The 14,948-nt window shown below is 37.8% G+C and overlaps 1 protein-coding gene across 2 annotated transcripts; it reads left to right on the top strand.

Annotated features, from left to right (window-relative positions):
- The first annotated feature begins 2,414 nt into the window (after positions 1 to 2,414).
- On the top strand, positions 2,415 to 6,008 carry LOC110911478. Of its 2 annotated transcripts, none has more exons than XM_022156105.2 (4): positions 2,415 to 3,273; positions 3,348 to 3,397; positions 4,043 to 4,123; positions 4,876 to 6,008. In XM_022156105.2, the coding sequence occupies exon 4, from the start codon at positions 4,920 to 4,922 to the stop codon at positions 5,784 to 5,786; it is 867 nt and encodes a 288-aa protein (XP_022011797.1). In that variant the 5' UTR covers positions 2,415 to 3,273; positions 3,348 to 3,397; positions 4,043 to 4,123; positions 4,876 to 4,919; the 3' UTR covers positions 5,787 to 6,008. The 2 variants fall into 2 exon arrangements, with proteins under 2 accessions (XP_022011797.1, XP_022011795.1); XM_022156103.2 differs by having other exon boundaries at positions 2,434 to 3,273; positions 4,681 to 6,008.
- Positions 6,009 to 14,948: the final 8,940 nt, after the last annotated feature.

A 14,948-nucleotide genomic window follows, 5' to 3' on the forward strand; every position in this document is an offset into this window, starting at 1 on the left:
TGATTACACGGTGTAAATTCGATTTACTTTACGTTTTGATCCAATCGCCAAGCATCTATAGGTTACATTGAGTTCAATCAGATATGTCGAAACGCGCATTTTCATACAATTAACGCAACACGTAACTCTTGTATTAATCCGTTCGAAGTTTGCAATGTACCAGCAACGCAAAACGCGTGGTGCTTATTACTAGTATATTACTAAATACTAACTTTGCAATGCATCAATGGTTCATGATGTATTGCAAAGTTTCTTATCACTTTTAGTTTTTTCTATTTTTAACCCCAATATTTTTTTCTTCTTTTATAATTTAACTACAACATTTTTTCACTTTCAACTTTGTTCATCTACACTTTTTATCTATTAGAACTTTTTTTGTTAAGTTTTGGTCTAAATTTTGCAAGTTAACAAGACACAACATAAATGTATGGTTCAACGTTTTTAGGCCTATTTTTCTCGTTTAACAGCCACATCGCAACATGCGGGTCCTATATTGACTTAATTATTGTTTTCTATCTTTTAGGTTTCGCGTGCATGGTTAAACTTTTTTACATCTACTCTTCCTTCGGTTGTATTTTATTCTTTTCATTTATTATACGAACTTTTTTAGTGTTGGTGATTGCTAATGGTGTATGACATTGCTACTATTTGACACGGTTTTACACCCTGTCATAATGCGTGCGCGTAGGTGAGGGAGGGGTTGTGGGCTTAATACCAGTTATATAAAGTTCAACATTTATATTCAAATATAAATTTTAAAACATAAATAACACAAACATGCCCCAAAGTATCCTAGTGGTAAAAAGAATTAGAACGCCTAATAATTTGATAAATTATACTGCCCTTTCTTGTTTCTCTCGGTTCATTTTTTCTTCCTTTCTTTTTAGTTAAAACTACATAAAACATCGCAAAGCTACTTTAGATTCAATTAAAAGAATATGTAGCATTTCAACTTTCAGAAACAACTATATGAAAGGGGATTATTCTTTTAAACATCGAACAATCTAAGTTTCAGAAAATATCAAAAATGGAAAATTCGATAAACTACGAACAAACTCTAAAATGTCGATTTTTACCATGTTTGAACACAAAATATTATTTGTGATAATTATTATAATAAATATTATTTAATAAGTTTGCGCACTCCTGGATGAGCGCTTCACAACGAATTAAGGCATATTTAAAATGGAGCTAATATGAATGAGATTTCGATGTTAAAAGTTATTCGTTTGGAAATTGAAAAGTTGTGAGAAATAGATGCATAATACCACTCAACAACATGAAATTAGATTATTTAATGAATGTGGATCATTGACACCAAATAGCTGAATATACTGTGTTCATTGATCAAACTGATAAAAATAACGACTTCGTATTCCCTTAAAAGGTTTAACAACCTCCTTAAAGCAAATGGGAGCTTGTTTTCCAAATATATTACTTGCATGATTAAAGTGAGTCTCCCAATATATTAATCTTGTCAAATTTTGTGAGATACCCACTGGACATGATAAGTGGATGAAAGGCAAAGATGCTGCATTACACTTCCAGACCCTGTCCACGTTATTGACTTTGCCGATGTCAACTCTCACTTCAAAAAGCTCAATTTTCAAATGGTTTACTTTCAACACTGAAACAATGTGAAAACGCCCAAGAAGTCTAATTAGATTTTTGTCTGCCATATGTCACCATTGTACAACGAAAATAGTTATAGCATCAACCTGGAAACTTGGATGTGAAATGAAAACATCCCCATTCAGAGTAGGTGTTTTTTTTTTAACAGCGAACACTTCACCCCCTAAAATCTACGCCTAAAATTCACCTAATGCTTACTTTGTGGAACTTGAAGTCGCACCCTTTTGATGGGGATAAGCACCTGGTGCCACTAGACCAAAAGGCCATTGGCATTCTCACTAGATGGAGAAAAACTTGATTATGACTGTTCCTATATACTTTTATTCACCACTGGATGGGGTGAGGGGCTATGAAAAAAAGGGTGCTGGCTGTAACTCATGTACTTAGATAAGTTGAGTTATTGATTAGAGCACCAGTGATTAACTAACATAAAAGATCATTATGTTAATTAGTTGGACTATCACATCATATAATTAGCTATCCAAACTTGACTATATTTTGAATTATGCAAAAAATGATACCACTTTTTGATAAAAATAGGAAACACGGAATTTCGGACTGCCTTCACACGTTTGAAAAACGGATAATGACGAATATAGAAGAGTCAGAAACCCAAAGTCGTAATGGTGTTATTCAAAGAAAATTGCACAACTTGCAAGACTTTTATGTTTTTTGGCCTTCAAGTTGGGGAAGACCCTCAGTTTTAGCTCATCTACTCAGCAGATTTCAACATATATATGTGGATACATATTCATGTATCTCATGAGAAATCTTTTCTACTGACACTTGAAATGATTCACGTCTTTCTTTTCGCATATGTCTTTCTCTACCTTCTACCTCTCCTTCACTCTGCCACATATGATAACATGTCTACGCCTATCTGCCCAAAAAGTTTCAGCTGCCCAGCTTTTGGCCCATTTAGTTATCCTTTTTACGATGATACTAACGAAGGATGTGGATTGATCGCGGTCAACTGTACTTTGAATCATGAGAAAGTACAATTCGGAGGACAATCATATGAGATTGCAGTTAAGCTTGATGCTGGTCCTTCTGTCTTGATACGTAATAGAACATTTGAAGAACTTGGATTATCCAAAAGCTGTGAGACACTCATGGATAATTTCACTTCTCCAAGTCCGGATTTGTTTACCATTTCAATCCAACCCCTTGTCACAATCTTCAAATGCATGAATGATCCTGATTATGCAGAAGAGATTAAGAGCATTCACATTCACTCCATCAAAACTATCACTATCTCTAAAGTATAAAAAAATGTTCTAAAAACTTACTCCAACCAGTCCATTATATGTATACCCTAACCTTAAATATTAAAAAAGAGGTACAGTAACTTTTTATACATAAAAAGCTCCTGTAGCTCCCCCATTTCCAACAACCACACCTTCTCCCGCCCCTCTTTCTTCTGCACATCGACTACCATCAACAAATTAAGCAAAACTACCATCAAGTTCTCACTTCCCAGGTTCTGATTTGTAAATTGTGGAGGGTTCCGAGTTCGATTTGTAAACATAGGCAATGATGCGGCTTCTATTGGAAACTAGGGTTCCGATTTGAAAATGATTTTTCTTAATCAGTGGAAATATCAATTGATTCATCCTTCACATCTCCATCCATCTGCGTTCTGTAAGCTTATTTTATTCAAACTTTTGTTGGATTTTGAGTTTTGATTGTTAATTCATGAAATGTATAAAATGTAGGTTTTGGATTTCGAAGGGCTGCGTTCTGTAAGCTTATTTTATTCAAACAGGTATGATTCTTTCTTTTTTTTTTTTTTGTGTTATTGTATACAAAGATGAAAGATGGTAGAGTTTGTCATGTGAATGTTGGGAAAACTAGGTGTAAGTATTAGGGGTGAGCAATAAACGCTTACGGCCCGCGAGACCCACGGAACCGGCTCTTTAGAACCGAGGGTTAGAACCGTTTTGGCAAAAGGGTTGGTTCATGGTTCTTATATTTCGTGAATATACGGTTCCGATTCCGGTTCCGACCTATCGAAAACCATACATAACCGTGAGAATCGTTTGCATTTAAATTAAAAGAACTAGTCTTTTAGGCAATTTAATTTCTTATACAGACTAACTTTATACCCTGTGCGCGTTGCGGCGTACTAAAAGGGCGTGACTATCAATAATTACTGCAAGCTACTACCATCTAGCAGCAGCATGTACTCGCCAGTCCAAAAAAACGGTCCCAAAAAACTGCTGTTGTTGCTGTTTTCGCGGGTCCAAAACGCAGTCCAAAAAACCTGCAGCAACACTGCTGCTGCTGGTTGCTTTTTCCCCTAAACCCACCTAACTAAGTGAATTTTGATGTTACTATATATGTGGACCAGCTTTGATATATTATGATATTTGTTTTGTTTGAGTGAATGAGTATGTGTGAATGGATACAGTGAATCAAAAACAACCTTCACTACTGGGTACTGACTGAAGGTTGCACCAATCAAACAGGCCCACTTTGGATTATTAAAGCTGTAAGTGTATTTTTTTTATTATTAATAACTTGATATGATCATGTTTAGGGTGTTGTAATGATTCATAGATACTTAGACAGTGGGGTATGATGGGGCGTGGGTTGGGGCATGGTGCGACACGTGGAGTAGGGGGCACCCAAGACCAAAAGCCAATTTCAAAGGGGTATGTGGGTAGCCCCGCCCCACGCCCGGGCTGAATCCCACGCCAATGGGGCCACGCCCAAACCTAAGCCCACCTGGAATTTGTGGGTTGTTGACTTGTTATTCTTGATACAAGACATCAATGTGGTTGAATTTGAATAAAGTGGATGGTGGTCATAAAAAAGAAACAGTGGTTAGGCATTGAGAAAGTCAAACTTTTGCATTTATCTTGTGCTTTCTTATTACACAAAATCAACTTTTAAAGTTAACTGTATAAATATCAAACTACTTAAAAATATTATTGGGTTTTCTTTCGTTCTCGTTAATCTCTCAACCTTTTTTGACGTTTTTCACTGAAAAACCGGCACTTTTTGGCGTTTATAACATTTTTTGACATATAACATGTATGATGACAGGTTGAGTTAATTGCAAGTTTGATCAAATGGTTCGTACATTCTTTCGCAAGTTGTTGAGATACCTATCTTCGGAAGATGATAGCGATGATGATCTTGATGAGGATGTCGAAGAACAATGTACTCGCAAACGTCGTAAATTTATTCGACGCAATCATATTCAGGGACATGAGCGTTTATATCGTGATTATTTTGCAGAAAATCCAGTATATCCCTCGAATCTGTTTCGACGGAGATTTCGGATGAGTCGTCCTCTATTTCTCCGTATTCTAAATGAGGTTGTGGCTAACGAGCCATACTTCGTCCAAAGAAGAGATAATATCGGAAGACTCGGTTTATCTTCTATGCAAAAGATAACGGCGGCGCTTAGAATGTTGGCCTATGGGGTTAGTGCTGATTTTATGGATGAATACATACGCATCGGTGAAAGCACAGCAATGGAGAGTCTCAAAAAATTCTGTGAGACGATAGTAAGTATTTTTTCAGTTGAATATCTACGGTCACCAAACACCAATGATCTCTGGATATGGCATGCATTTTTTGGTTTGCCCGGTTCATATAACGACATTAACGTGTTAGAGAGATCTTCTGTTTTCACGGAACTTGCACAAGGGCGTGCTCCACCAGTCAATTACACAGTCAACGGCCACGACTATACTATGGGGTATTACCTTGCAGATGGCATTTATCCTAAGTGGCAAACATTTGTAAAAACGATTCCATCACCAAGAGGGAACAAGAATAAATATTTTGCAAAAGCACAAGAATCTGCAAGAAAAGATGTCGAGCGAGCATTTGGTGTACTTCAACAACGATTTGCAATCATTCGAGGACCTTCACGAATGTTCAAATTGAAGGTACTAACAAATATAATGAAAGCATGTGTTATTCTTCATAACATGATCATTGAAGACGAACGTGATGATGGTGATAGTCTTAACATCGAGTATGATCAACTTGACGATGATCTCCCTGAATTGTCGCGCACTCAAACAAATGAGTTTATGGACTTCATCCAACGTCGTCTTCATATTAAAGATAGCTCAGCACATCATCAGCTTCAAGAAGATCTAATTGAACATCAATGGCTACTCTATTCCCAACAATAAATGATGTCGCGTTATATTAGATTGTTTTGTGAATGTTATGAGTTGGGTTTAGAAATATGTTATGCGATGTTCATTGGAATTATATATGTATGACTAGAACTTATTAGCTCAACTTTTGTTAAATGTGAAGGTTTATGTTTATCGATTGTTCTGTATTTTGAGTAGGATCTATCTTTCTCATGGTATGGTAATATTAACCTTGTTCATCAGTTCATGCATAAAGTTTAAATTTATGGAGCTTGACTGTTGATGTGAATGAATATAGGTTCTCTGATCTATCTGGAACAGACTATGTGAATGAATAAAGTTTAACTTTTCTTGTTAGTTTATGATGATATAATTAGTATTTAAAGTAATCGACCCAAAAAACCCAAAAATAATAATTAGTAGTATAATTTATATAAACAAAGTTATTAGAATCAATTTTAGAAGAAAAATATAATAAGACAAAATAGATAGTAGTTAAAATTGTAAGTGGAAAAAAGAGAAGAAATAATAATAAAAAAAGAATAAAGAGATAGGTATGAGGAGTTGGATGTAGGAGGTTTTTTAAAATGTGAGATAAATTTTAAAAAGTTGTGGTTTTGAGTTAAATTATAGGGTTAAAGATGATGGAGTGGATGAGAATGCTCTAAGGCCTATTTTAACAAGCCTGGTTACAATAGCTACAACAGATGCACAACTCACAATTTCTACTACAAGCATCCCATCAGCAATGCATCAGCACCAAGTGATCTTCCACAAAGATGTGAAGTCATACAGCTACCAGGAATGGCTTATCAGCTTAGCAATCGACAATCTAACTACACCGACATATTTTCTCCTCTCATTTCTGCCTTCTCCATTTCATTTTCACTGTCACCAATGTGTGATGAGTGTCACAACAAAGGCGGCCAGTGCCTTACTCGCCAAGGAGATTTCCAGTGTTTAGATGCCAAAAAAGGTAATTATGCCTGGACTACATATATTCACACACACATATATATACATAAAGCACAACTCATTGCACTACATAGGAAAAGAAACAATTATTTGAGCTTGAATCGGGTAGACCATATAATGAAAGTAATGATAATAATCCGAACTCATCCATCTTTTTTATAATATAGTCCACCGTTAAAATAGCTTAACGGAGTTAAATTTTTTTCCGAATTACAAACCGATGTTTTAGGGCTTTTGATCAGAACAAGGATATGAGTCGATTGATGTAAAACTTACCTCGAAATTGTGCTCGAAATGGCTTGATTTTTTAATTGGAAGTTAAACACCCGAATTGAAGCACCGTTTTCGTGGGTTGGGGGCAGTATTTTGAGGTAAGTTTTACATCAATCGACTCATATCCTCGTTCTGATCAAAAGCCCTAATTCATCGGTTTGTAATTCGGAAAAAAAAAAGAAAAAAAAAACTTAACTCCATTAAGCTATTTTAACGGCGGACTATTTTACAAAAAAAAAAAATTAACCAGTTCGGATTATTATCGGCTAATAACTAACTTCGGATTATTATCGGTCAATTTGAGAAAGTTGGGATTATATATTTCCAATTTGCCTTACTACCATTATTATTACTATTTACTAGTTTTGAAAGCATGAATTTTTCCTAGTACCATTTTATTATTATTTTATTTATGAAACACTTTTAATAGGGTATGTGGTAAGTTCTAGGGCTGCAAACGAACCAAACGTTCGGCGAACAGTTTGTGAACTGTTCGGCGGGAAGTCCGTTTGTGTTCGTTCGTTTATTAAACAAACGAACACGAACAAAAAATTTCGTTCGTTTAGTTAAATGAACAAACATGAACAGAGGCCGTGTTCGTTCGTTTATGTTTTGTGAACGTTCGTAACGTGTTCGATAGTTCATTAGTGTTTTTAGTTTTTATATGTATTTAAATACTTCAAAATTCCAATAAATTAAATATCTAATAAATGTCAGTGTATTATATATTCTGCTCATGAACGATTGTTTGTGTTCGTTTGTTTCCATTTGTGTTCATGAACATTAGTTTGTGCTCATTTGTGTTCATCAACGATTGTTTTTATTCGTTGCCTAAAATTAACAAACAAACACAAACGAACACGAACAAGTTCATTTCCTTAACAAACGAACACGAACATAAAATCTCGTTCGATAAGTGTTCGTGAACGGTTCGCGAACACATACATTTCTCAACAAACGAACACGAACAAGGTCTTGTTCGTGTTTGTTCGGTTCGTTTGCAGCCCTAGTAAGTTCTTTGGGATCACCCCAAGTACATTAGTGATTAGTGTGCTACCAAAGGCCTATAGCTTAGTAGTCTCAAGATGTGTAGTAAAGATTGTAGGTCCTTTTTGTCGGATGACGAACCTCAAACCTTGTTATACTAACCCACTAGCGAGTGCGGAATCCAAGCTAGCGAGCAAACCGAGAGAAAGCAAGTATAAACACAACACACAAGGGTTCACCGATTAACACAACTTGTATTAATGCAAATGAAGGTTTCGGTTACAAGCACAATGTTTACAAACCTAACTTGTAAACTCTCAAAGTGTGTGTGTGAGTTCCGGACAGAAAGCTCTCAAGAAGTCTCTCTCTCTTTCGGTGTGTGCACCTATGTGAACTCTCAGAACTGTCTAACACAACACACTGCATGGGTATTTATACCCAGCTCATGATGTGCAGTCCGAAGGATCCGATAGATGGTCCGAAGGATCATCTATCGAAGACAAGTCACTCGAAAGATCAGCAGGGACCTCGAAAGATCACCTTTCGAGGCCTAATCATTCGAAGCATATCTTTCGATGAGATCGAAGGATCCACATCATCCTTCGATCTCTTATCCTTCGAGACAGTACATCTTTCAACTTTTACCAACTGTTGTCCAAGTCAAACTGGAGGATGGTTGACTTGGTCAACTTACAACACAAGAACAGGACATCGTTTACATCGTGACCGAATACAGACAAAGTACAGACACAAGTGCACCAACAAACTCCCCCTTGGCTGTAGCTTTGTCTTTATCTTCTATAGTTGTAGACTCGTCTCGAACTTCGACGGTCTTGGGTCTTCGAGTTCTCAAAACTCTGATGTCCTTTCAAGTCTTCAAAGTCGGAGGATCTTCAAAGTCTTCACGTCTTGAAAGCAGAGAGTGTATCAACAAACTACCCGTATCATGTAGGAAGTGTGTTGACAAACTCCCCCTTAACATAAGCTCCCCCTTGAGTTATGCTCGTGAAAAGACTTTATCTTTATGAAGTGAGATCCTTGTGGTGTTGATGATGGCCAACGGCAACTCGATCATCTTCATCTCTTGAGTGCCTTCTCGTCGTGTCTTCATTCCAAAGCTTTGTCATCGACCATGTTCTCCTAGCCTTTAGAATCTGCACATGCAAGAAATCTAAACGCGTAATGAGAACAACTGCTTGGAATAGTATAAACAAATGACACACGAATGACCATGTCACAATCAAACACCGTCCGACAGTTTGAAAGTTTAACAAATTTGTCAATTTAGGTCTTTAACTTTCAAAACATGCAAATTTTGACCGTTTATGAAGATTTAGTCAGTTCGGTTTTCAGTCAGGTTTCAGGTAACGAAGACTTGAGCTCCAACATCGTACGATCGAAAATAAAGCAGAAATAAAATCTTTTTGGCTTTTATAAAGTTTATATTAAAACACGCCTAAAATCTTTTTGGAATTTTTGAAATTAAAAGACAACAATTTAAAATCCTTTGAGTGTTATCAAACGACATCACCGCTAATGTCGTGCTGATATGCACCAAACGACGAAACTGTTTAAAAGAAAACAATAAAAGTTAAGCAGTAAATAAATATATACAGACATTCTTTTTGTGAGTTTCAAGGGTAAGAGAATCATATCAGTGTACGGTCATGCCAAAACACTCTTGTGGTTCAGTTAGTTAACATTAAGATAAGCATCCTATAACGATTATCGGTATTGTTGTCCACTTAAGCTCAACTTATCAGATGTAATCATGGCGAGGGGATACGTTAAGGTATGATTTATACTTACCGACCGGTGTTCATCCACATCACGACACATTCCCGTATCAAGGTATGCACGAGTGTTCATCTTACCGGTGAGTATACCGATTATCATCTGTTTGACCGTATAAGATGTGAGATTCTCACTTATTTTGATTTGAAAACAAGTCCTATGTGATATAATCACTTATTGATGAGGAACTTGATTTTCGTATGCATGAGGGCACAGGTGCAAGTCCGTGAACAGGTCAGTACTTCCGTACAGCAGAGAGACGAACTTGACACCCGGATAAATGTGATATTTTTATCACTTATTTGTTTTGGACATGTGATTGTTTATCACTTATTGAGGTCGAATGCAGTATGTAATATGTACACGTATGTATAGTATCATGGAAGATCTAGACTTGCGTCCCCGTTATTTTTCGGTAAAAGATACAACCATGATACCCAGATGATAAGCAGCATAAAGACCGAATATCTCAGAACCTCGGCAATCTATCAAACGAAATTTCGGTACTAAGACCATATGCCAATGAATGGTTCCCACCTGATCTTCAGTCGATTAAGATTTATATCACCCTGCACACTTTAAAATGATTGTGAGCCTACCGATACATCTTATATAGAGCTGCTTATCGTTTTTCATTTAAGGTTTAAAGGGGTTTGGATAGACCACTGATGTACTATCATTTTCTCTTTTGCTCGCCAGGAAACTCATTTTTGTTTTTCTATTGTTTTTGTGTTTTTGAATTTTTCGATGTTTTTGGATTTTCAGATTTTTGGATTTACTCCCCCTAAAATCAATAAACTAAGACAAATTTAAAACACAAAGGTATTTACAAAAATGATTTTCCGATGTTGGTTTACTCTTGTGCTTGACCTTAATGCCGTTTACCAAAATTAAGTTTTATCAGAAAAGATTTAACAAATTTTGGAAAAGTGAGTTGGCATGTCGGTAAGCGGTGCGGACCATGACAACATTGATGAGTTTCATATAGAAACAATCACGTGTGAGGTGATATTCGAGATCAATGTGTCAGGTCAAAGAGTGTTGTTCGAGATAATAATAATTCACAAAGTAGCTTAAATATCGACAAGTATAGGAGAGATTAAGAATTTAAAGGCGTATCCTGCAACTATTCCGTGCATTGCAAGGAATCTAAGCACCCTCCCAACTGGATATCCACCCGGTGTGGACTTCAAGGTCGAATTTGCAACTACTGGAAAGTCTCTTGACAGCAATAAAATCATAAACCTCCGGGTCCGGCTGGTCTTCCACATTGTACCAGCGAAGGTCTTGACTTTCTCTTTCAGAAATGGTGTGCGGATGTTCAATCCATGCAGAGGCATCGGCACACATTTCACTTCATTCGTTCCTGTGGACCCGATCAAAAACCATAATGACCAAATTTTGACACGTTCTTCATTTGGTCGAATTTTGCAACTTCATTCATCCAAATTTTCTTTTTCTTTCCTCTCTCTCCATCAAAGGCAACAATTTCTTCTGTCGCCTCTCTTATGCAAGGACATTCCACTATCAACAATCCTAAGACTATCAATAGTTCCTCCTGGAACTTCCTGCACACTCATTCAGAGATTAGTTGGAGAGAGGGACCCAAGCCATTGTGGTCTTGGGTCTTCCATTTTCATCAATGACAATAACTTCTTGTCTTTGATGGTTTGTAAATTGTGATGGTCCCCCTGATTCAGTAACCGATTTAGGTTTCCATGTCTGTTTTGTTTTATCAGTGTCATTCTTTAAAATTTTAACTTCATTACAGTTTGAAGTTTTTGAATTTGTTGATTTTACAGAAACATATTGTTTTTGAACCACATCGGTTTTAATTGCTTTTTCAATCATTTTGACCTGTTGGCGTTTCTGCTTCTTCTCCCTTTCTTTTACAAGTCGGGGATCTTGTTTTGTGGAAACAGATGGCTTACGGTCAGTCTTGCCACGGGGATCATCAACCTTTCCTTTTTTGCTTATGAAGATAAGGGCAATTTCGAATTATATGCCCAATGGTTCCACACTCAAAACATGATCTTCGTTCAACATACCTCGAAGAATCATGTGTTCTCTTAGCCGATGATGTTGAACTTTGTGAACCCGAGGTACTAGGCTGTGAACTGTTTTGTTCATTTCTTTTCAAAACAATAGCTTTCTTGACAAAATCTAAGTTAGATTTATTTTCGAACGTTTCAATTTTGTCCGTTCCCGTCGATTTCACAAAGTTAACATTTTTCTTCTTCTTTTGATTCGGCTTCTTCTGGACTTGAGCCGGTGCCTTTCCTTTGGGCTTGGTGTGATTTTGCTGTTTTGGCATTGCTGGTAATTTCTTGTTGCCAAATTGTTTTCGAACTTCAGCCTTTGGGATTGGAGGACACTGTGTAACTGTAACATGTGGTCCTTTCTTCCCCAAAAACTTACTTGTCGAATTTTCAAAGACTTTATCGATTAAGGATTGATTAACGTTCTTAATAGGAAAATCTTTGTCTGAGTAAATTTTATCATCACCAACCAAAGTGTACAGCAAGGTCACACTCTCCGACTCCTTCTCAGACGAGGACTCAGTTGCAACAGTCTTAGCGGGTGTGGCAGGGGGATCACATAGAATGTGATTCTCAAGAGGTATGTCCTCATTTTTTACTACCGCATCAGACTTTGCTGGAGCAGCATCATCAGATTCATCATCTGAAGAATCAGCATCCTCAACCTCAACTGGAGGATCTTGTTTCTGTTCAGCAGTTACAGATGTATCTGCTGACACATTTGAATCTGAGGATACTTCTTTCTGGTATCCGAGTCCTGCTGCAAACTCCTTCACATCAAGAGGAACAGATGGTTCGAAGAACACTCTATCCTCCTCATCAGGCATGGCATCATAATTGTGTCTGACTGGTGGTGGACATTTTTTGTATCCTATGCATGTGACATCCTTCTTCTCTTTCTGAACGTCAATGATGTGATCCAACACATAGCTAGAGCTCAAATAGCTGTCTAGCTTGAGTTGGATTGCCTCACTTTCCGTTTTTACACAGACCATTTCTTTTTGCATTGCCTCAAGACGTGAGATGTACAAATTAATGTCCGTTTGTTTTCTGGAAACCATTTTAGTCAATTCAGTTTTATCTTTCTTTAATGTCTCAATCATTGACTTAAATTCCTTTTCATGGTTTTCATAAAACATATTGGCTTCTGTGCATTTTGAAAGATCCACAGTCAACTTCTGATTGTGGATGAATGTCACATCATATTTTTCTTGCAAAGCCTCGTGTTTGCTTTGCAATGCACACCACTCATCATTCAAGGAACCATGTTTGTCTTGCCAGTCAAACAAACTAGCTTGTAAAGCATCATGTTTGGCTTGCAACTCAGACATGTTTGCCTCTAGCTTAACACATTTAGCCTGCAAGCTATCACAGTTATCACAGTTTACAGCAATGGGTTCATCGACACATACCTGACTTGAAGAACTGTCGACATTAGCCATAAAGGCTGAATGGAGAGAAGACGAAGTACAAGCAGCTTGGTCCACTAGAATAGATCTTCCAACACTTAGTGCTGCAGCTTCATCCAAACGTTCATCAATATCAGCATCAGCCGAGACACCAGATGTCTCACCCACATTCTCATCGCCTGACCCAGATGAATCTTCATCAACACTCCTGCTGTACCCAGAAGAGTCTTCATCTTCAGAAGATTCACCACCACTGGCGGAAGATTCTCCACCACTGGTGTTAACTACATCCTTCACAACTTGAGCAAAGCAAGCTGTACCATTAGGAGCATCACCACCAAACTGGATTGACCAGTCACAACCTTCATCCATCTGAACTACCAGTGCCCGGTTGGCTTGATTGTTGACAGGCACTAACGTACGTTCACTATTTCTGTTCTGGTTCTGCTGGTTGCCCTGGTTTCTGAAGGGGTTCTGGTTTCCATGCTGTGCTGGCTTTGCACATTCCCTCTTGAAGTGACCCCGTTCACCACAGTTGAAGCACCTTACTGCTTGTTTATCGAACCCATACTTGGTGTCTCTCTTACTTTCCAAGCTGGTTCTTCCAGTACTTTCCATCCAATCCTTTGCTCTTCTCACTGCACTTGCAAAGGCCCACTTGATATCCATCAAGTCCATCTCTTCTTTATCTATCTGCCGATAGTCTTCCTGTGTCAGATTAATGTTGCCAATCTGACCTTCTATCAACCCACAGTACGCGCTCACTATAGTGTTAAGTAGCTCCATGTGTTCCTTGGCTACTTCTACACTGACTTTGGAAAAGCTTGAAGTGTCGAGCTGTACTGTATTTGGCTTTGATTGTTGACCAGCAGATGATGTTCCTCCATAACATGCACGTTGTTGTTGAGCAGGAGGAGGTGGAGGTGGTTGGATTGGATTTCCAAATATATCTGTGGTGGGAGGCGGCTTAACAGGAACTTGTATTGGATTGCCAAAACAATCTGTGCTTGTGACAAACGCCGTTTGAATTGGAGCATGTGAACCAGTTCTTGCAGACGAAGAGCAGGAAGTTCCATAATACATTTCTGGATTCTGTGGCAATGGAACTCTCTTTGCCTTCAATGTTTCCTCCTGATCCTTGTTTTCCAAAAGCTGCACGAAGTCGTTAAAACTTGTAGTTCTCAACGCTCCGTTATACTTAAGGATTTCCAAGAAACTACTCCATTGAGGAGGTAAGGCATCAGCAAACTTCTTTACCACCTCTGCTTGAGTTGTTGTAACTCCAAAATTGTTCAACTCAGTAAGCAGGTGATAGAAACGACTTGTCATGTCTCCCAGAGACTCCTTATCCATGCAAGCGAAGCTGTCAAATTCTTTCTTGAGTAGATCATGACGCAGCTGACGTGTTGCTTCATTCCCTACTCCTCTTGTTTTCAACCCGTCCCACAACTTCTTAGTTGTCTTGAAGCTGACAAACTGGTGATAAATATCCTTGCTCAAAGCCTGGGTGAGAATGGCGTATGCTTTCTTTTCCAGATCATACGTTTTCTTTTTATCTTCGGGAAGATCAGCAAATGACGCAGTCTCTGAAGCAGCAACCTCTATGGCTTGATCGAAATCTGTGGTGAAACGTATCCACAGTTCCGTATTTTGACCAAGAACATATGTTTTAAACCTCTCAGCCCATCCTGGATATTCATTCAAATGCATCAGCTTTG

The sequence above is a fragment of the Helianthus annuus genome, chromosome 15 (genome assembly GCF_002127325.2).
Source record: "Helianthus annuus cultivar XRQ/B chromosome 15, HanXRQr2.0-SUNRISE, whole genome shotgun sequence".
Taxonomy (NCBI): Eukaryota; Viridiplantae; Streptophyta; class Magnoliopsida; order Asterales; family Asteraceae; genus Helianthus; species Helianthus annuus.